At 45.3% G+C, this 23,072-nt stretch overlaps 1 protein-coding gene across 2 annotated transcripts in view; it reads left to right on the top strand.

Annotated features, from left to right (window-relative positions):
* Positions 1–16,349, top strand: part of LOC137331616 (nuclear body protein SP140-like protein) — a 74,680-nt gene extending 58,331 nt beyond the window's left edge. For both annotated transcript variants that reach the window (XM_067995532.1, XM_067995533.1), the window contains 7 exons: positions 2,190–2,347; positions 4,434–4,505; positions 6,760–6,875; positions 9,939–10,059; positions 10,769–10,843; positions 12,488–12,631; positions 16,092–16,349. In XM_067995532.1, coding sequence (XP_067851633.1) covers positions 2,190–2,347; positions 4,434–4,505; positions 6,760–6,875; positions 9,939–10,059; positions 10,769–10,843; positions 12,488–12,631; positions 16,092–16,205 — 800 coding nt within the window. In that variant the 3' untranslated portion in view covers positions 16,206–16,349. The remainder of the gene's footprint in view (positions 1–2,189; positions 2,348–4,433; positions 4,506–6,759; positions 6,876–9,938; positions 10,060–10,768; positions 10,844–12,487; positions 12,632–16,091) is intronic.
* The last annotated feature ends 6,723 nt before the right edge of the window (positions 16,350–23,072 follow it).

Here is a 23,072-nt window from a genome sequence, read left to right as displayed (position 1 = left end):
GGACACCCCTTCCCCCCCACCACCCCAGTGCACACCTGCCTCTGACAGGGTTAGTACGAGGGGTAAGGCTAGCGAAGCAAAAGGCAGCTGAAGGCCTCAGACATGGGTGATCGGGACCTTCTAGCTACCAATGGAGATTGGGTCTTCCTCCATCCTGATGTCTTTTTTACTACCTTGTTCTGCTTAACCCCTTTCAATCCTTCTACCTCCTCATTCCCCACACATTCGCTGACTTTCCCTTGCGACCTCCCTACTGTACTCTGGTTTTTTCTACATCTACCAGTCAAGACTTGCAAATGTGCCCTCCTCCTTGATACGAGATGAGTGCCCTCTGCCTCAGTTGGTGGAGATTTCTCTACAGTTTCAATGACGGTATGGATCCCATTGAGTCTACAGCACAGAAACAGACCATTTGGCCCAATTGGTCCAAGCCAGCGTTTATGCTCCACATGAGCCTCCTCCCTCCCTACTTCATCTAACCCTATCAGCATATCCTATTCCTTTCTCCTTCATGTGCTTATCTAGCATCCTCTTAAATGCATCTATGCTAGCCGCCTCAATTACTCCTTGTGGTATTGCGTTCTTACCACTCTTTAGGTAAAGAAGTTTCTCCTGAATTGCCTATTGGATTTATTAGTGACTATTTTACATTGATGACCTCTAGTTTTGGACTCCCCCACAAGTGGAAACATTTACTCTACGTCTACCCTATCAAATCCTTTCATTATCCTAAAGACCTCTTTCAGGTTACCCCTCAGTCTATTTTCTAGAGAAAAGAGCCTGTTTAGTCTTTCCTGATAAGTATATCCTCTCGGTTCTGGTATCATCCTTGTGAATCTTTTTTGCATCTTCTCCAATGCCTCACTATCCTTTTAATAAAATGGAGACCAGAACTGTGCACAGTACTCCAAGTGTGCTCTAACCAAGGTTCTATACAAGTTCAACATAATTTTTCTGCTTTTCAGTTCTATCCCTCTCGAATTGAACCCCAGTGCTTGGTTTGCCTTTCTTTGTGGTCTTATTAACCTGCGTCACTACTTTTAATGATTTGTGTATTTGTACCCTGAGATCCCTTTGCTCCTCTACCCCATTTAGATTCTTATTATCCAAGCATTATGTGGCCTCCTTATTCTTCCTACCAAAATGCATCACCTCACACTTATCTATATTGAAATTCATTTGCCAATTACATGCCCATTCTGCAAGTTTATTAATGTCTTCTTGCATTTTAACACATACTTCCTTTGTATTAACTACACCCCCAATTTCGTGTCGTCTGCAAATTTTGAAATTGTACTTCCGATTCCCGAGTCCAAATTGTTGATGTAAATTGTGAACAACAGTGGAACATCACTTCCCACCTTTTGCCAGTCTGAGTAGCTGCCCTTAACCCCTACACTCTGTTTTGTAGCCAGCTTGCTATCCATTCTGCTACCTTTCACCTGACTCCACATGCTCTGACCTTAGTCATGAGTCTACAATGCGGTACCTTATGGAAGGCCTTTTGAAAATCCACATATATTACATCTACTACGTTACCCTTGTATACTCATTCTGTTACTTCAAAGAATTCAATAAGGTTGGTCAAGCATGACTTACCCTTCTGAAATCTGTGCTGACTATTCTTTATTATATTTTTGTTTTCTAGATGTTTTTCTATTACATCTTTAAGGAAAGATTCTATGATCTTTTGTACCACTGACGTTAAGCTAACTGGTCTATAGTTCCCTGGACTTGTTCTATCTCCTTTTTTAAATATAGGAATAACATTAGCTGTTCACCAGTTCTCTGGCACTATTCCCTTTTCTAATGAATTTTTATATAAATTTAATACTGCTATCTCTTCCCTAACTTATTTTAATATGCACGGGGGTTTTATCCTCTCTCTTTGTTTGATTAGTTTATCAATTATTATCCCCCTTCCTATCTTAAATGTCTTTATATCTTTTTTAATCTCTTCTTCTAATGTCATACCCACCTTGTGAGTTTCCCTGATAAATACTGAGGCAAAGTAACTATTCAATATTCCTGCCATTTCACTGTCATTACCTGTGACATCTACTTGTGCATCCTTTAATGGCCCTATCCCTATCCTGATTTTTCTTTTGTTATTTATGTGTCTGTAGAATACTTTACTGTTTCTTTCTATATTCCTTGATAATTTAATTTCATAGTTCCTTGTCTTTAAGGACTTCACGGAAAATGCATTCGAACAAAGACTAAATGGCTGACTCCATCAGAGTTTGAAGAGATGAGTGGTATCAAAAAAGATATTCAATACTGGAAGAGAAATATCTACTGTAAATCAGAGATCCTGGGCAAACTGACCCTGGGCAAACTGATCCAGGTATGTGCCACCAAATCCAATGTCGTGGGCAGGTGATGCACGGTTAATGGGGAGCTTTAAAGCAACAGCTTTAGCATCAGGCACATTTCTGTCGCTCACATTTGAACGGATATTAAAATATCAGGTTACCAGCAATAGTGAAATCCACTCAGAGGGCTCTGGGAGTTGTTACCAGGGAGCAGTCTCTGACAGTGCTCGGTGAGGTAGAAATTGATCCACATTGTGCCCATTTTTCGGCCGTAAAACGGCGCAACGCTTCGGGCCACCGCCAAATTTGTGCGGCTCATTTTTCATGTGTTGCAGGTGGCCACCTGAAACAGGCCTGGGGCCCCTTGCATGTGTTTATTAGGGGCCTTCCACCTGTTTAAGGACCCCCCTGGAAAATTTGTTTCCGATGAGCAGCACGGGTGAAGGGCCTGACCTGCTCAGGATTCTTAAGTGGCGGCTGCAGCTGTCGACGAGCCAAGAGGAGCAGGAGTGCTCCCCCGACTCCACAGTCATTGCGATTGCTACCAACCTCTCCACCCACTTGTTGCCCACTCCAAACCACCCACCCCCATCCCAGGATCTACCTTTGGGCTTCTACCTTTAAGCCGTAAGCTGCCACACATAAAATGTTAATGAGGCCTGAGGCCCGATTTCAGGCCGGGCCATGGGCCGCGTGCTGCCTGTGCAGCGCTGAATCTGGGCCCAAGATCGGACCCAGATGAATTCCCACCCCAGTGTCCTGTACATAAATGGAGGTAGTTGTTAAAAACAGCCAGAATTTAACTTAAAAACATTAAATGTATTAGAGTCAGGAAAGTTTCTGAGACAGCAGCAGAGGGCATGTAAATAAACATCTAGTTGAAATCGCAAGTTAATCTAACTTTCTCGCTCAGTAACCCTTCCCCCAGCCAGCACCCTGTGTTACTGAATGTGATCTCCGCCCGCTGCCTCCCCTCCCATTTTCCACCTGCCCCGCCCTGTTACCGCCCCATACATCATCAACATACATCAACTTCCTGTCACGCTCACTTTGTCCCGCCGTCGCACACATTCGGTCCCACCGTCACACTCGCCTCGTCCCATCTCACTGTCACATTGGGCTTGACATTAATCCTCCCACAGTGGGGGGGGGGGGGGTTAAAAATTTTAAACAGAGAATGCATCCCCAACCCGCCACGTACGCGCCCATTGTTTACGGAGGCAGGTTTCGAGGCGTCCGAGCGTCCCGCTGTTGAGCGATGGGACATTTTATTAACATATTTAAATCAGGCTCCCACAATGTAATTGGGAGCCTGATTTAAATGTAACAGTTGTTGTGCGGGTTTCCCAGGGCTCGAGAAACTCGGCAGTGAAAGGGAGGCGGGAGCTGCCGGCTCAAGAAGGTAAGTGCCTTTAACAGCACTCCTTGTGGACCGGGAGCAGCAGTAGTGCTCTCCCCGGCCTCTCAAGGAAGCCTTCGACCTCCCCCTGTCGCGATCACAGACCTCCGCTCCCCCCTCCAGCTCCAATCTCCAGCCTTCCACCCTTCTGCGATGGCCTCTCTTTTTCCCCCCGACCCCCCAACCCCGGCAGATCTCTCGCTCCCACCCTCCACCAATTGCCGGGCACCGTCCCCCAGGGTTCCCAGCTCCAGCCTCCTGTCACTGGTTTTCCTGCCTGTCGATCTGTCTGGCTGCCGGGCGGGAAACTGAAGAAAAAATTGTAATGAGGTCCTGCCGTTAAGTTTGCCAACCCCGGCCTTGCTCCGTTTTCCACGCGCTGCCCCCGCACCCTCCCTGCCTCCCCGTAAGTATCGGGGCCATGCTGTCCAACCGTCGCGCCCGCTCCGCCCCGCCGTCGCGCCCGCTCCGCCCCGCCGTCGCGCCCGCTCCGCCCCGCCGTCGCACCCGCTCCGCCCCGCTGTCACGCGAGCCCCATCCCACCGGCAAATGCGCCCGGCCCCAATGGCACAGGCACCCGGTCTCACTGTCTCAGCATTCTGTCCAACACAGACTGGAATATGTTCACTGGTTTCATGGTGTATATAAGTTTATATGATTTCATTTCTTTTCCCCACGTTCCTTTCCATTGATTTTTTTTTAACATTTTATTTTTGCAGAAAGGCTACTTGAAACTTCACAAGTGTGATTGTTTGTGTAAAAGGTGCATGTCTACAGATATTGATACTGAGGTAAGTAGACCTTAAAAAAAAGTCGCTAGTTATGGAACAGACTGACCCCGGTATTGTTATGGAACAGACTGACTCCGATACTATAATGAAACAAACTGACCCCAGTACAGTTACTGAGCAGACTAACCATGGTAGTGTTACGGAGCAGACTGATCCCCGTGCAGTTATGAAGCAGACTCATCCAGGTACAGTTATGGAACAGACTGATCCCAGTACAGTTATGAAGCAAATTGATCCAGGTACGGTTATGGAGCAGACTGATCCCAGTACAGTTATGGAATAGACTGATCCTGGTACAGTTATGAAGCAAATTGATCCAGGTACAGTTATGGAGCAGACTGATCCCAGTACAGTTATGGAAAAGACTGATCCCGGTACAGTTATGGAGCAGACTGATCCCAGCACAGTTATGGAATAGACTGATCCTGGTACAGTTATGAAGCAAATTGATCCAGGTACAGTTATGGAGCAGACTGATCCCGGTACAGTTATGGAGCAGACTGATCCCGGTACAGTTATGGAGCAAACTGATCCCGGTACAGTTATGGAACAGACTGATCCCAGTACAGTTACGGAATAGACTGATACCAGTACAGTTATGGAGCAGTCTCATCCAGGTACAGTTATGGAGCAGACTGATCCCGGTACAGTTATGGAGCAGACTGATCCCGGTACAGTTATGGAGCAGACTGATCCCGGTACAGTTATGGAGCAGACTGATCCCGGTACAGTTATGGAGCAGACTGATCCCGGTACAATTATGGAGCAGACTGATCCCGGTACAGTTATGGAGCAGACTGATCCCGGTACAGTTATGGAGCAGACTGATCCCAGTACAGTTATGGAATAGACTCATCCCGGTACAGTTATGGAGCAAATTGATCCCGGTACAGTTATGGAGCAGACTGATCCCGGTACAGTTATGGAGGAAACTGATACCGGTACAGTTATGGAATAGACTGTTGCCAGTACAGTTATGGAATAGACTGTTACCAGTACAGTTATGGAATAGACTGTTGCCAGTACAGTTATGGAATAGACTGTTGCCAGTACAGTTACGGAGCAGTCTCATCCAGGTATATTTATGGAGTAGACTCATCCTGGTACAGTTATGGAATAGACTGATACCAGTACAGTTATGGAACAGACTGATCCCCGTGCAATTAGGGAACAGACTGATCCCGGTACATTTATGGAGCAAACTGATCCCGGTACAGTTGTGGAGCAGACTCATCCAGGTACAGTTATGGAGCAGACTGATCCCAGTACAGTTATGGAGCAGACTCATCCAGGTACAGTTATGGAGCCGACTGATCCCAGTACAGTTATGGAGCAAATTGATCCAGGTGCAGTTATGGAGAGGACTGATCCCAGTACAGTTATCTCGCAGACTGATCCAGGTGCGGTTATGGAGCAGACTGATCCCGGTAGGGTCATGGAGCAGATTGATACTGGTACAGTTATGGAGCCGACTGAACCCGGTACAGTTATGAAGCAGGCTGATCCTGGTACACTTATGGAGCATAAGGATACCAGAACACTTATGGAGCAGACTGGTCCTAGTGCAGTTATGAAGCAGACTGAACCCGGTACAGTTATGAAGCAGCCTGATCCCTGTACGGTTATGGAGCAGACTGATCTTGGTATATTTATGGAGCAAATTGATCCAGGTGCAGTTATGGAGAGGATTGATCCTGGTACAGTTATCGAGCAGACTGATCTAGGTGCGGTTGTGGAGCAGACTGATCCCGGTACGGTTGTGGAGCAGACTGATCCCAGTACAGTTGTGGAGCAGACTGATCCCGGTACGGTTATGGAGCAGACTGATCCCAGTACAGTTATGGAAAAGACTGATCTAGGTGCAGTCATGGAGCAGACTGATCCTGGTACAGTTATGGAGCAGACTGATTCCAGTACAGTTATGGATTGAACAGACTGGGCGAGACAGATAATGATAGACAGACAGAGATAGAAATAGACTGATCAAAAGATTCATAAAGGAAAACAGACAGGAACACAGAGTAAGTGAAAGAGAGAAAGATAAAGACAGAAAAACTGGCAGGCAGCTGGAGAGACAGGAAGAGATAATGAGAGAAAAAGAGATAGAGGGAGACATGGAGCAGAAACGCACGTTTGCCTGTCTGCTGTCTCCTGGTTTCAGTGTGTTACCCAGTTGCCTGTGTTGTGTGTGTATGGGACATTTCAGTGTGTCACTCAGTTCTTGGTGCTCTGTGTATAACCTGCTGTTTTACAGGAAAATGATGATGAGTGTACAGTGTGTGAGGATGGAGGGCAACTGATCTGCTGCGAAGAATGTCCCAAAGCTTTTCATTGCTTGTGCCATGTTCCTTCACTCGACCCCGCCATCAGGTTTGTATTTAGTCTTAAATTTATCATTGTGCCATGATAGGAGAGGTAGTGTACTAGAATGCTGGAAACATGCCATTCATAGAATCATGGAATATTACAACATAGAACAAAAGGGATACAGGAACAGAGAGATCTGGGGGTATAAATGCACAAATCGCTGAAGGTGGCAGGGCAGGTTGAGAAAGCGGTTAAGAAAGTATATGGGATCCTGGGCTTTATAAATAAAGGCATAGAGTACAAAAGTAAGGAAGTTATGATGAACCTTTATAAAACACTGGTTCGGCCACAACTGGAATATTGTGTCCAGTTTTGGGCACTGCACTTTAGGAAAGATGTGAGGGCCTTAGAGAGGGTGCAGAAAAGAATTACTAGAATGGTTCCAGGGATGAAGGGACTTCAGTTACTTGGATAGACTGGAGAAGCTGGGGTTGTTCTCCTTAGAGCAGGGAAGGTTGAGAGGCGATTTGATAGAGGTGTTCAAGATCATGAGGGGTCTGGACAGAGTAATAAAGAGAAACTGTTCCCAGTGACAGGAGGATCAAGAACCAGAGGTCACAGATTTAAGATAATTGGCAAAAGAACCAAAGGCAACATGAGGAAAAACTTTTTTACGCAGCGAGTCGTTATGATCTGAAATGCAGTGCCAGGGTGGGTGGTGGAGGCAGATTCAATCGTGGCTTTCAAATGGGAATTGGATAAGTACTTGAAGGAAAAAAAATTGCAGGGCAATGGGGAAAGGCGGAGGGGTGGGACTAGCAGGATTGCTCTTGCAGAGAGACGGGCTCGACGGGCCGAATGGCCTCCTTCTGTGCTATAACCATTCTATAATTCTAAAAATCAGGCCATTCATAGAATCATGGAATATTACAAAACAGAATCAAGCCATTCATCGAATCAGGGACTAATACAACATAGAATCAGGCCACTCGTAGAATCAGGGACTATTAGAACATAGAATCATGGAATATTACAACATAGAATCAGACCATTCATAGAACCATGGAATATTACAACATAGAATCAGACCATTCATAGAACCATGGAATATTGCAACATAGAATCAGGCCATTCATAGAACCATGGACTATTACAACATAGAATCAGGCCATTCATAGAACCATGGAATATTACAACATAGAATCAGACCATTCATAGAACCATGGAATATTGCAACATAGAATCAAGCCATTCATTGAACCATGGAATATTGCAACATAGAATCAGGCCATTCATAGAATCATGGACTATTACAACATAGAATCAGACCATAGAATCAGGGACTATTACAACATAGAATCAGACCATAGAATCAGGGACTATTACAACATAGAATCAGGCCATTCGTAGAATCATGGGGAAGAAATTAGTCTGGGCCCGTTTTTAGGCCCAGACTCAGCGCTGTGCGAGCAGTGCATGCCCGAACAGAGAGGCCCGAGGCCAGCCCAACCGGGCAGGTGGGCAGTTATAATTCCCTGGGTTACTTACTTGCTGGAAAGCTGCTTGGATCCCACAGTGTCCTCAATTTTAACCTACTTTTCTGAGCAGATGGCAAAGGCACCCACCTGAAGCTGGCAGGGTCCTATTTGGCATGTGTAGCATTTTAACTCCAGCCTGAGCAGGGAAGCCACCTCCCTGCTCAGAGAATGAAAAATCTTTGGGATAATCTGGCAAGCAAGTTATAGAAGCTAAAACACTGGAGGTATCTGAAATACATCTAGATTTGGAGGGTTAGGGAACTGGAGGATTTCAAGATTTGTACATATTTTGCTTGAAAGGGAATATGGGGTTGATTTATATTATGATGTTGCTATGAAGTTAAATTAGGTTCACAAGGAGCTAGCTCCTAGGAACATACAACTTATTCAGGATATTAATCAACAACAACAACTTGCATTTATATAGCGCCTTTAACGAAGGCCCTTCACAGAAGCATTATCGAATAAAATTTGACACCAAGCCACATAAGGAGATATTAGGACAGGTGACTGATCACAGAGGTAGGTTTTAAGGTGTGTCTTAAAGGCTGAGAAAGAGGCGGAGAGGTTTGAGGAGGGTTATCCAAATCTTAGGGTCTAGACAGCTGATGGCACGGCCGCCAATGGTGAACCTTTGGATCTTTAGCTGGGGTATCAGATGAAGTATATGTTTATGTTCATAATACCCTATCAATCTGAGACAATGGGGGAGGGGGCTCATTTGTATATTAAAGAGAGGTTCAGATCTGTGATATTGGAGTAGTTCTGATTTGGAGATGCCAACAGGGGCCTTGGCTAAACCGGCAGTGCTCTTGCCATGGCTTCCATACCAAACGAGGAAGGAAATTTCTGATTCAAGGTGTTAGCATGATTGACAGCTTGGCAAACCAATTCTTGCTGCAGATATGAGGGAGGGTCAGAGATCAAGCTTTTGGCTTCCTCTTTCATTGGAAGAAGACAATCTGGTTTAAATCTGGGACAGTCAGATAAAGCAAGAGGGGTGGTCTCACTTTTTAAGTTAGTTCCAGGCCGTTCTGTAATGCTGACTTGCAAAGTGAGATAGCAAATGGCAAATTTTGCATAATTTATTGTTTTTGATGTTCTGAGGAGCAATAGGAAATCGGTAGGTCTCATTGTGAAAACAGTACTCTGTTCATTCATGTAAAATAAACCAGTTTGTTGGTTTACAATTGGCCTTGTCTCAGTAGAGTGTTTACATTCTGCCAAAGATTAGAGAGATGCACCTAGTAAGATCACTATATTCATCACACGACAAGTCTCAGTGTGACCCATTTAACTAAATATTGGGCAGTAAAGATATTCTGCAGATCATAGGAGGCACAAGATATCCTGAGAATTTCTACTGAAGACCAGAAATTTTTAACAACTTCAATGGGACAGTTAGGGTACTTGCGTGATAGGTGAGTTGGACTTTGGGTGAATTGGCATATGGGAAGGTTAATTGGTGTAATGGAGGAATGGGCTTTGAAGGAATGGATGACCTCTTCTTGCCCTTGACATTTCCTACTGACCTGTATCTAACTGAAAGATATCAGTTTAAAATTTCCATTTTGTTAATTCATTCCAGTGAGAAGTGGACCTGCACCTTCTGCAAAATGGACAAACTATCAAACAATAAAACAAGAGCAGGTGTCTCCAACAGTGAATTCGATGTCTATCAAGCAGCCATGACTCCAGAGCACATTCTGGTAAGTCTGCGCGATAAGAACATCTAATCCCGTTTGTACAGTTTACACTCAGTAAGCTGTGAACTGCATGAAGAAATGGTATGTAGATTCATTCTTCACTCTGAGCTGTGTACCCACAGGGGAACAGTATGAAGGTCCATTCTTCACTTAACATGCATAAGGGACTTGTTAGAACACTGTTAGTTTCCCTTGATTATTCATGTTGTGTTTTGATCTACTCTTCCCCTAGTTCTGCTATCCAATTGGTTGGAAGGTGCAATGTGCCCACTTATACAACATGTGCACTAAACCATTAGTTTTCACTGTTGGGTATATGTATAAAAACCACCTTTAGAATTTTCTTTTTAAAACTTTGGTAACAGGAAGCATTTAATCTATGACTTGGCAAACACCCCAGCTGCTTTACTGAACCACACAGAGGCCACGTTTGGTTGAGCTAGCTAACCTCAGCCTAATGTACTCGTGGGAGTGCTACAGTTGGCCTCAGTGCCCCGATGTTAGGGAGGGGAAAAATCAGCTGGGGTTCCACTTCCTGATCACCCAAGGACAGGATTGAGTTCGGCTGTGATGCTTTCAATGAACAAATAGCCGCTGATAGTCACAGTCCAGGGTTGTGTTTAGGTCTTCTGAATTAAGTATTAAAGAGAAATATGCAAACACAAAAGTGAGTTCTGATTTATTATTTGTGTCTAACTATTTTTAATTACAGAAATGTGAATATATTTTACTCCGAATGTACTGTAAGACAGAGGGTGTGGTGTTTGAAAAAAACCCCTGTGACACTGTAAGTATCTGACCTGAGTCACCACTCCATCATTTGCAGCCGGCTTGTGTTTAGTTAAATAAAGTTGCAGTGAGGGTGGAAATGTCGTGTTCTAGCCAACAGAAGTGCTCAATATGTGATAGAGCCAGCACATGTGCTAAGTCTTGTTAGAGCAAAGGTTCGCTAGATGAGTGTTAGAAATTGCACGGGCACTAAGTGTGTATTAGAACTAGCGTTTGCACTAAGTGTGCGTTAGAAGTTCTAAGTGTGCATTAGAACTGGCATGTGGACTAAGTGTGTTAGAGTTCATATGTGTGCAACGTGCGCATTAGATTTCGCACATGTTTGCTAAATGTGTATTAAAACTTTAATGTGTACCAAGTTTGTATTTGAGCTAGCAGATGCACTAAGTGTGCATTAAAGTAAGTGTGTGTGCCTGCCCTGGACAACTCCGTCCCACAGCCCATCCATCTTGTCTCCACCCTCCCCGTACTTTCACCTCCCTGCTGATCTCTCTCTCACTTCTCTCCTATCCAGAATCCACTCACTATCCACTGCCCTGTAAAGCTCTGAAGAGTTTCTCTGTAGTCAGTGCTTAGAAATGGAACTTCTTGTTGTTATAAATTAATAAGAACCTAGTTGCAAAATCGTTCATCACTAGCGGCAGTTTGCATGGATCAGTGTAATCAGTTTCCTTCATAATCCTGAAAACCTCAATTAAATCAACTTGGAGTCTCATTTCCAACAAAACAAACCCACCTTCCCTAATCTTTCCTCAGAGCTTAAATTTTTCCTCACCAGAATCACCTTGACTTCTGGCTACCATTCCTGGTCTGCACTTTTACAACCACACATACAGTCTTGTTCATTCCCAGTCTATGGTCGTACTCTTCCATATAGAGTTTCGGTCATTCCCAATCAGCACTCATATAGTTCCGTATAGAGTCCTTTTCATTCCCGGTCAGTGTTCTTACAATACTATATGCAGTCCTGTTCATTCCCAATATATGATCTTAATGTTCCAGATACAGTCCTATTCATTCTCGGCCTTTGCTCTTAAAGGTTTCATATACAGTCCTTTTCATTGTCTGCACTCTTCATTTCCATATACAGTCCTGTTCATTTCTGGTCTGCACTCTTGCATTTTACATACACAGTCCTCTTCATTCCCTGCACTCTTACGGTTTCCAAATATAGTCCTATTTATTCACGAGGATTTTAGCTCCCCTCCCCCCACCCAGTGGAAACTGGACGGGGGTAGTTAAAATGGAATGGGTGAAATACTCGCTCTGTTCTGATTTTAAAATGCCTGATTTTTTTCAGGTGCTTGAGGTGCCTGTATCTTTGCTCTTAGAGGTTCCATATACAATCCTGCTTCTTCTCTCCACTCTTACAGGTTCCATGTACAGTTCCATTCCTTCTTGATTTGCACTCTTGCAACTCCTTATACAATACTAATCATTGACAGCCTGAGCTCTTTTAGATCTGTGCTCTTAGAAGTACCATATACGGTCTTGTTCATTATCAGTCTGTGTTTTTACAAGTTCTATATACGGTCTCGTTCATTCTCGGTCGGCACTTTTACAAGTTCCATATACAGTCTTGTTCATTCTCGGTCGGCACTTTTACAAGTTCCATATACATTCTCGGTCTGCCCTCTTACAGATTCCAGAATACAGTCATATAATTGAAAACCCCATGTGGCTCTGCAGAGTGAAGGAGAAGCTGGTCACAGAGGAGTACCAGACCGTGGGCGGGTTTATTGATGACGTGAGGCTAATCTTCCATAACTGTGCCAGGTTCAACCAGGTAATATAGGAAGCAGCATCACTCTGGCAGCAGGGACCCCCATGGTCGCAATAATGATGGTCCCTAAAGATGGTTGCATATTAACTGTGGATCCAGGCCTGTGTTATAAAAATCCCCTGTGGAAATTTTGGGACAGCAATCCACTTCACTGCCTTCTTTCCCACTTCCTCTCATTTTTCAGAAATAACTATTTGCAGTTCCTATCTTGTTACTGCTACTTTACCACACACTGCGCAGCCACTTCTGGAACATAGAGCTGTCATCGGCAGGACTTGGTGGTCTTTGCTGATAATTAATTGAATGGTCGTCACCGAGTAGCTTGGCAGTCAGTCTGTGCAATGCAGGTCAATGGAAGTGGGGGTGAGGGTGGGGATGGGAATGAGGTGAGGGCGTGGTGGAATTGGGTATGGATGATGATGATGATCGGAATAGGGAGGGGGCAGCCCTGTTTCTGAGGTTCCGCTGTCACTAACGCAGGCTGAGAAACCGGACAGTGAAAAGATTCTAGGTCCTGGCTAATGCTCCTGCCTGGGATTGGGAGAGTGTGAGAGAGTCGAGGGACAGGAAGTGTAAAAGAAGCAGGGGGGAATACGAGAGGGGCCTGGAGAGAGTGTGAGAGGGGCTGAGGGAAGGAGAGTGTGAGAGGGGCTGAGGGAAGGAGAGTGTGAGAGGGGCTGAGGGAAGGAGAGTGTGAGAGGGGCTGGGGGAAGGAGAGTGAGAGAGGGGCTGAGGGAGGTTTGTGAGAGGGGCTGGGTGAGGAGTGTGAGAGGGACTGATGGAAGGAGAGTGTGAGAAGGGCTGGGTGAGGAGTGTGAGAGAGGCTGGGGAAGGAGAGTGTGAGAGGGGCTGAGGGAGGAGTGTGAGAGGGGCTGGGGAAGGAGATTGTGAGAGGGGCTGGGGAAGGAGAGTGTGAGAGGGGCTGAGGGAGGAGTGTGAGAGGAGCTGGGGAAGGAGATTGTGAGAGGGGCTGGGGAAGGAGAGTGTGAGAGGGGCTGGGGAAGGAGAGTGTGAGAGGGGCTGGGGAAGGAGAGTGTGAGAGGGGCTGGGGAAGGAGAGTGTGAGAGGGGCTGGGGAAGGAGAGTGTGAGAGGGGCTGGGGAAGGAGAGTGTGAGAGGGGCTGAGGGAGGAGTGTGAGAGGGGCTGGGGAAGGAGAGTGTGAGAGGGGCTGGGGAAGGAGAGTGTGAGAGGGGCTGGGGAAGGAGAGTGTGAGAGGGGCTGGGGAAGGAGAGTGTGAGAGGGGCTGGGGAAGGAGAGTGTGAGAGGGGCTGGGGAAGGAAAGTGTGAGAGGGGCTGAGGGAGGAGTGTGAGAGGAGCTGGGAAAGGAGATTGTGAGAGGGGCTGAGGGAGGAGTGTGAGAGGGGCTGAGGGAAGGAGATTGTGAGAGGGGCCTGGGGGCGGAGTGTGTGAGAGGGGCTGAGGGAAGGAGATTGTGAGAGGGGCCTGGGGGCGGAGTGTGTGAGAGGGGCTGAGGGAAGGAGATTGTGAGAGGGGCCTGGGGGCGGAGTGTGTGAGAGGGGCCTGGGGGCGGAGTGTGTGAGAGGGGCCTGGGGGCGGAGTGTGTGAGAGGGGCCTGGGGGCGGAGTGTGTGAGAGGGGCCTGGGGGCGGAGTGTGTGAGAGGGGCCTGGGGGCGGAGTGTGTGAGAGGGGCCTGGGGGCGGAGTGTGTGAGAGGGGCCTGGGGGCGGAGTGTGTGAGAGGGGCCTGGGGGCGGAGTGTGTGAGAGGGGCCTGGGGGCGGAGTGTGTGAGAGGGGCCTGGGGGCGGAGTGTGTGAGAGGGGCCTGGGGGCGGAGTGTGTGAGAGGGGCCTGGGGGCGGAGTGTGTGAGAGGGGCCTGGGGGCGGAGTGTGCTGGGGTTGGGCGAGGAGTGTGTGAGAGGTGCTGGGGGCGGAGTGTGAGGGGGCTGGGGGAGGAGTGTGTGAGAGGGGCCTGGGGGCGGAGTGTGAGGGGGCTGGGGGAGGAGTGTGAGAGGGTCTGGGGGCGGAGCGCTCTCTCCCCATCCCCCTAGATGGTGCTCCTCCCCCCCGCCCCCCCACACCCTGAAATGGGGCTCTCTTTCCCCCTCCCACACCTTTATGCTGAGATGGAACAATCCCCTCCCCTGCTGCAGTGATGGTTGTTCGTTGCTGGGATGCTAGCAGCTGGAATCCCACCTCTCAACCAGCCAATGGTTCACATATGCTCTTATCAATATAATAGTTTAATAGACAACATTGTTCCTGTGATGGATTAATATTGGGCTCTGTCACTCTGATGGGTTAATATGGGACCTTCTCATTCTAATGGGTTAATATGGGCCCTTCTCACTCTAATATTTAATATGGGGCCTTCTTATTCTAATGTTTAATATGGGGCCTTCTCAGTCCAATGTTTAATATTGTTCCTTCTCATTCTAATATTTAATATGGGATCTTCTCATTCTAATGATTAATATGGGACCTTCTCATAACTAAATATTTTTTAAATGGTGAGAAACTAATAAATGTTGGTGTTCAGAGAGACTTGGGTGTCCTCGTACAAGAAACACAAAAAGTTAGCATGCAAGTACAGCAGGCAATTAGGAAGGCAAATGTCATGATGGCCTTCATTGCAAGGGGGTTGGAGTACAAGAGTAAGGGAGTCTTACTCCAGTTGTACAGGGCTTTAGTGAGACCTCACCTGGATTACTGCGTACAGTTTTGATCTCCTAATCTAAGGAAGGATATACTTGCCTTAGAGGGTGGTGCAACGAAGGTTCACTAGATTAATTCCTGGGATGAGAGGGTTGTCCTATGAGGAGAGATTGAGTAGAATGGGTCTATACTCTCTGGAGTTTAGAAGAATGAGAGGTGATCTCATTGAAACATATAAGATTATGTGGGGGCTTGACAGGGTAGATGCTGAGAGATTGTTTCCCCTGGCTAGAGAGTCTAGAACTAGGGCCATAATCGCAGGATATGGGGTCGGCCATTCAAGACTGAGATGAGGAGGAATTTCTTCACGCAGAGAGTTGTGAATCTTTGGAATTCTCTACCCCAGAGGGCTGTGGATGCTGAGTCATTGAGTATATTCAAGGCTGAGATGGATAGATTTTTGGACTCTTGGGAAATCAAGGGATATGGGGATCGGGCGGGAAAGTGGAGTTGAGGTCAAAGATCAACCATGATCTGATTGAATGGCAGAACAGGCTTGAGGGGCCGTATGGCCTATTCCTGCTCCTATTTCTTATGTTCTCGTTAATGGGTTAATATGGGGCCTCCTCATTCTAATGGGTTAATATGGGACATGATTCTAATGTTTAATATGGGACCTTCTCATTCTAATGTTTAATATGGGACCTTCTCATTCTAATGGGTTAATGTTGGATTTTCTCGCTGCAATGGGTTAATATGGGGCTTTCTCTGGTACATATACTACTGTTTCTATAATTGAAGTAGATTTTTTATCCTGGACAACTCACCAATGGTTTCTATTCGTCCTACTAGGAAACTGATTTTGAAAGCATTGGAAGAAAACTTAGCGATGAATTTGAAGAGGTTATGAAGCAGGTGTTTGATATTAGTAACAACAACTTTTATACCCCTCCCATGGACGAATGAGCACAGGATTGTTAACCCCACAACTGCAATGGATTAATGTACCAGACAGTCTTAATTGCACTTTTAAAAAAATATACATGTACATATACATATATTTTTCTGTACATTTTAGTAATAAAATAGCAAGCTGTTGATTAAACACAATATTGCCACTTACTTAGTTTATTTATATATATATGTGTGTGTGTGTGCATATGTGCAGGGGGTGTGTGTTTGTGCAAATGTGTGTATACGTGCATGTAGTCAAATGTTACCGTGTCCTCGTCCAACATCCACACACAATTTTTCTCCACCCAAACATGGGGTGCTGAGGCTTAATTAGCACCTGAACTCTCTGGTTCCACTACACTAGGCAGTGCACTTATCCATTAGGCCACTGGGGAATCTTGCTTGTAAATATTGAATGTAGACAGAGATGAGTTGTATAATATACACTGGTTAGGCCTCAGCTAGAGTATTGTGTTCATTTCTGGACACCACACTTTAGGAAGGATGTCAAGGCCTTAGAGAGGGTGCAGAAGAGATTTACTAGAATGGTGCCAGGGATGAGGGACTTCAATTATGTGGAGAGACTGGAGAAGCTTGGATTGTTTTCCTTAGAACAGGGAAGATTAAGGGAAGATGTTCAAAATCATGACCGGTTTTGACAGAGCAAATAAGGAGAAATTGTTTCCAGTGGCAGAAGGGCTGATAACCAAAGGATACAGATTTAAGGTGATCAGCAAAAGAGCCAGAGGTGACATGAGGAAACCTTTTCTTATGCAGTGAGCTTTAATGAAGCAAATTCAATAGTAACTTTCCAAAGGGAATTGGATAAATACTTGAAGGGAAAAAATTTACAGGGCTATGGGTAAAGAGCAGGGGAATGGGACTAATTGGATAGCTCTTTCAAAGAGCCGGCACAGGCACGATGGGCTGAATGGCCTCCTCCTCTGCTTTACCTACTATGATACTATGTGCACGCACATTTCTGTGTATACATATGCATGCATATTTGTGTGAGACTGCATGTGCATGTAAGTGTGTGTATGCATAAGTATGTATATTCAGATGTGTTTGTCTATATTTGTATGCATGTATATATGTGCAAATGCATGTAAGCATGTATATGTGAATGTATATGGATGTGTATATATGCGCGTGCCTGTGTGTGTCTGTCTATGCTGGCTTCCATAGGCATCAGTCGCTCTTTGTTATCTCACCCAGGTAACCGTTCTTTGTATGTAAGCCTAGCCAGTGAGTGTTGGTGTGCTATTTGGAAACTGTTAGTCAAATATTACCCTATCCTCACCCAACATCCACACACACACACACTTTTTCTCCATCCAAACTTGCGGTGCTGAGACACCTGAACTCTCCAATTCTACTACATTAGGCAGTGCATCTAGACACTGGGGAATCTCGCTTGTAAATATTGAAGGTGGACAGAGATGAGTTGTATAATTGAGTCCCTAGCCCTCAACCAAATGGACACAGTGAGCTGCTAGCTCTTGGGCCTGTGTCAGCCCAGGACATCGCTGCTCCATGTCAGCATTCTGAACATTGGTAGGTCTCAGTCCATTCATTAACAGTCCCATCAAACTCGAATGTACAAAATGTCATCACAAAAATGGAAAATGACTGCTCAGTAATGCTCAACTGTAATATAGTCCATCAAAGAAGAGGGTTACTCACTGTGTAACTAGAGAGTCTTTGTTTATTCAATTGGGTATAGGTTACTGTGTAACTATAGAGAATTCCTGTTTATTCAGCAGGGTAAGGATTGCTCACTGTGTAACTGTACAGGGTCACTGAGGTAGATTTTCAACTTGCCATCTAGGCTGATGGAAATGGAAGCCCAGGTGGCAAATGAGGGTGTTTTCTACAATGGGTGGAATCCACGATGCCAGTTTTATGCTGGGGCAGCAAGTTGAAAATCTACTTCCCCACCCCCCACCCCCATCCCTGTTTCTTCAGGGAGGGTGGGGATTACTCAGTGTGTAACGGCAGAGTTGAAATTTGTCCAGAAGGGTAAGAGTTCGTGTGATATTTCACTTAAGATAAAACTGACAATTAGTTCAGGAAATTTTCCAAAACTCTGTGCATTCCCAGCCACGTGCTGAGTCCCAGAGGGTGTTTGTCATCATTCATTTGATCTTTGAAGATTTTGGGCTGTTATTATTTTGCACAGTCTAACCGTTTAAGTGGGGAACTTCCAGCTCTCCACTGCACTCTCTGAGCCTATTGTTCCAATTTGATGCCTCGTGTTTGACAGGGAGAGACTTTCTTGCTCAACACAGAAACCAAAGTCTCATTGTGCTTTTTACATGACCAACGTCAGCAGACAAGGCAGTTTGGACAAAATGGGGATACATGGGCTGAGTTTTCTGCAGTAACGTTCTGCCTTTGTGTTTCTTTATAAAAATCTATTTAAAAATACTCCATGATTTTGGATCAGTGAGGACCTATCCCAGATCACCTTAATCTACCTACAGACTGATACTAAAGTAACTTTCTACAAGAGTTGGTGCGGCATTGTGGCACCTCACATAGTGCTCGCTGCTCTGAAGGCCTGTCCGTACTAACTCCCCAACAGGAGGTAACTCATTCCTTACTCTCCATAGTAACTCCCCAACCAATAAAATCTCAGGGAAATCTGCAGAAGTTTTAAAGTGTTTTACATTGGACATTTAACTTTTATGGAACCTCTACTGATTGCATCTATGTATTCCCACTGACTGGCAGGATGCTTCTTCAGCGTGTTCAAAACCTGTCCATCCTTGTTCCTATGCAAACATTTGGGGGTTATAAATTGGTCTTTGGCAGTAGCACAAATGGACAATAGTGAATCGGCTGCCCATTTTACACTCTGTCCGATTTTCTTTTCCATTGAAGTCGATGGGCGGAGTGCAAAAACAGGCTGCCGATTCGCTGTTGCCCGTTTTGCACTACTGCCCAAGACGAATGTATGCCCCTTAGAGTACATACCCGCCTCTATACCAATCTTGTGTGGCTTGTCATTTGAAAAGGACCCAATCAATTGCAAGACTATGACTATTTTTGGGAGACCATGGGTTTGGGCTCATGGCCCAGTCACCAGGACCCCCAAAACCCAATGGGATATAAATACTGTCAGGCACATACATTCCATGGATTGAGCTGTAGGAGCAGTGATGTAGGATCTTTAATCACTCTGTTACTGCCTTGCAACCGGAGCCTGTCAAAGTGAGCTAAATAACCTGGATATTCAGAGGGATGTGCAACTGGAGCTCAGCGTGGAACTGATCAGTGGCGTGACTGTGATCAGGTGAAACTCCAGCAACGGACCCTACACATTGGTCGGAGAGAGTCATACCAACCTGAGAAAATGCTACTTCCTCTCAGAACCTTTGATGCCACCAGCCTCAGTTCACCATATTTTATCGTCAATTCTACTTTCACAATCTCGCATTGGACAGTCCAAGTTCCAGTATAAAATCTGTGAATCTGATGAACAGCGCATTATAATCACATCATAGTGAGTGAACAGTAGAATGACCCAGAATGAATGGGACAAACATATAATCTCTCTTTTCATTCCTTGAAACTGCACAACAATCAGCACTTTACAGTTATTGAAACACATACAGAAAATCATGACATAAATACACAAAGTCGTGAGATAGCTGGTATACAAAAATTATGACGATTTCTGTCCCATTGCGCACATCTTGAAGAATAACCCATGAAACGCTGATGTTTCTCACTGAATGCCTGCTCATTCTGAATGAGTCCCTATAGTGGTTGAACCAGCAAAGGAGGGGGTCACAGCAAATATAGATGGGTAGTTTTTGGCATTGGGATCATGGAGTGGCTTGAACTATTGCCGTGGAGGATTTAGTGCCATTTCCAGGAGTGGCTTGAACCAACACCACGAGTGGCCTGAATTATCTTCAGGTGTAACTTGAGCTATCTCCAGGAGTGGCCTGAACTGACACCAGGAGTAACCTGAATTAACACCAAGTGTGACCTGAACTGACACCAGGAGTGACCTGAACCATCTCCTGGAGTGACCTGAACTACCTTCAGGAATAACTTGAACTGTCTCCAGCAGTGGTGTGAACTATCTTCAGGTACTTCCAAGGATGCATTGCTCAAGCTAACAACCTTGGCCCTATTGGCCTGTCCATGTTTTCCACAGTAGTGTTTTGCAGCTGCTCATAGTGGGCATCCAGACTGAATGACATTGCTAACCGCTGCAATCCCTCTCCAATGTCTGCGAGCCATGCCCTCAGAGCTCCTTGGAGAGTTGACCAATGTCAGATAAACCCTATGTCAGAGCCATTTACAATACTGCTGAATTCACATGTCTCTGGAAGTTGAATTCCAAACATTATGGGCGAGGGTTCCCTCTCTGCTTGGGGTGTACTGAAATCATAAACAGGCTCTTTCTAACAAAAAATGGATCTCACCAATTTGCCTTCCTCCTCTGGTATTGCTCCGTTCTCTGTACCTGGTCAGTTATTGTGGGGGGCGTATTTGTCTTTAATCTTTAATTTGCACTTGCAGTACTGCTACTTGTGGTCACTGGTGTGCTGTATGTGAGTTCAAACAGGACCCCAGTGTACCTGTCTGAAGAAGAAAAGGATTCATCATCCCACTTTCATTACCACGCCAGCGGTAAAAAATGATTCTTGACAGCAGATTCAACAGATTGAGCAGTGACATTGTGAAGGAGCCAGGACTGTCCTGTTTCAAATCATAAAATATTGATAGTAAATGTTGCTTCTGGAAAGGTAAATGAAAGCTGTCTTTCCTCTTGAGATCACCACCTGAGAAGGCCTGATTGTTTGATCTGGTAATCAGTTGGATAAGGTAGATATGTTTGTACGAAGGGCTTGGTAAACATTGTGTCTGTTTTTTATTATTCATTCTCGGGATTTGGTCGTCACTGGCAAGGCCAGCATTTATTAAAATCCCTAGTTACCCTGAGGGCAGCAGTTTGATACAATTGAGTGGCTTGCTACGCCACTTCAGAGGGTAGTTAAGAGTCAACCACATTAGCCTGGGACTGGAGTTACATATAAGCTAGACCAAGTAAGGATGGCAGATTTCCTTCCCTAAAGGACATTAGTGAACCAATTGGGTTTTTATGACAATCCGACAGCTTCAGGGTCACTTTAACAGATACCAGCTTTTTATTTCCACATTTTATAAACTGAATTCAAATTCTCAAAACTGCCACTTCTGGTGGGATTTGAACTCATGTTCCCTGGATTATTAGTCCAGTAACATAACCGCTACACTACCTTAGCATTTTCTGGGTATTGCTGACACTGCTTATTAACATGGAATGTGACAATTCTGCAGCGAGAGCTGCCTGGTGGCTATATCTAAGCAGTAAGCCTAGTTTTCAAAGTTCAGTTAACTCATTTTAACTGTGTAAATGTCACTAAAAGAAGTCTGTGAGTGGGAGGGTGTGTGCTAAGATACAAGCTCATCAAAAGACTTTTGTTACTTTGATCTCAGAAAACAGTTTGAAAGTAGGTGAGAATTAAGAACTGTATTATTTTATCTGATGATTTAGTTTGCATCAGTGTATATTGCTCAGTGGTATAAACATGATTAAGTGGTTTTAGCCTGAGATACCCAGTGTGTCAGCATAGTGTTTTAATTCTATTGTCGATATCAGGAGGGTAGTTGGGCAGTCAGTACGAATTCCGCTATGTAATCCAATGGTCTGAGGGTTCATTGTTCACCCTACGGCGAGCTGTTACATTCACTTCACACTTACATAGAATTTACATAGAATGTACAGCAGAGAAATAGGCTATTCGGCCCAACAGTTCCATGCCGGCATTTATGCTCCACACAAACCTCTTCCCTCCCTACTTCATCTAACGCATATCCTTCTATTCCTTTCTCCCTCGTGTTTATCTCGCTTCCGCTTAAATGCATCTATGCATCTATGCTATTCGCCTCAACTACTCCTTGTGGTAGCAAGTTCCACATTCTAACCACTCCCTGGGTAAAGAAGTTTCTCCTGAATTCCCTATTGGATTTATTAGTGACTATTTTAGATACACTCATGGAACATCATTCCATTAAATGAGTATCTTCTTCGAGTCTTTTACGTGGCTCGTCCACGTTGCAACGTCCAGCTTCACACACAGGCCAAAGATGGACCAATGGTGGACAGCGGATACTTGGGGGAGGGAGGATGAGTTGATCTGTGATTTGGAAAATAGACGTTACCACCGGGTTTCATCTGGCATGGAATCCACTATAACAGAGAGACGCAACTGGGCTAGTGTCGTTAGGATAGCGGTCTTGCCTGCCGTATACCCATGATCATCATCTGATCCTTGCACTTTATTACTAAAAGACATACATCAGATAACATAACATAACAACAGGTTTAACATGTAACATATTTACAAAGTGTTCGTACAAGTGGCTTTTGTTTCGTTGACCCTCTGCAGGGTCGCTTCCATTTTGGCTTCCATACCCACTGAAACTGGGGCTCGATTGGGGTCACGGATGGAGTCTGGACAGCTTCTCCTCTTGGAACGCCTTCCTGAGGTGCTTTTCACGGTGTTCTCTTTGACATCACCGGCTGAGAACTACTCTCGCGGTCCCCTGGTCTTCAGAATTGATTAGCAATCCCTTCCTGTCCAGTATTCCACGGTTTGGTAAACAGCTGGGCAGTTGTAGATCTTGACTTGGTGCCACCCTCCTAGATCTACTTGGTGGAGGCTTGTGATGCTAGTACTGCAGGAGTCAGCCTAGTGGTGCAGCTACTATACTTTATGCCTGGGTTTGCTGCAACCCTCAGATGGGGAGGTTTTTTGCCCGGGACCACACCCATCCGGAAGCAAGTGGACTCACACTTTTTATTTTAGAGGGTTC

The sequence above is a fragment of the Heptranchias perlo genome, chromosome 13, assembly GCF_035084215.1.
Source record: "Heptranchias perlo isolate sHepPer1 chromosome 13, sHepPer1.hap1, whole genome shotgun sequence".
NCBI lineage: Eukaryota > Metazoa > Chordata > Chondrichthyes > Hexanchiformes > Hexanchidae > Heptranchias > Heptranchias perlo.
This window is presented reverse-complemented; position numbering and strand designations above follow the sequence as displayed.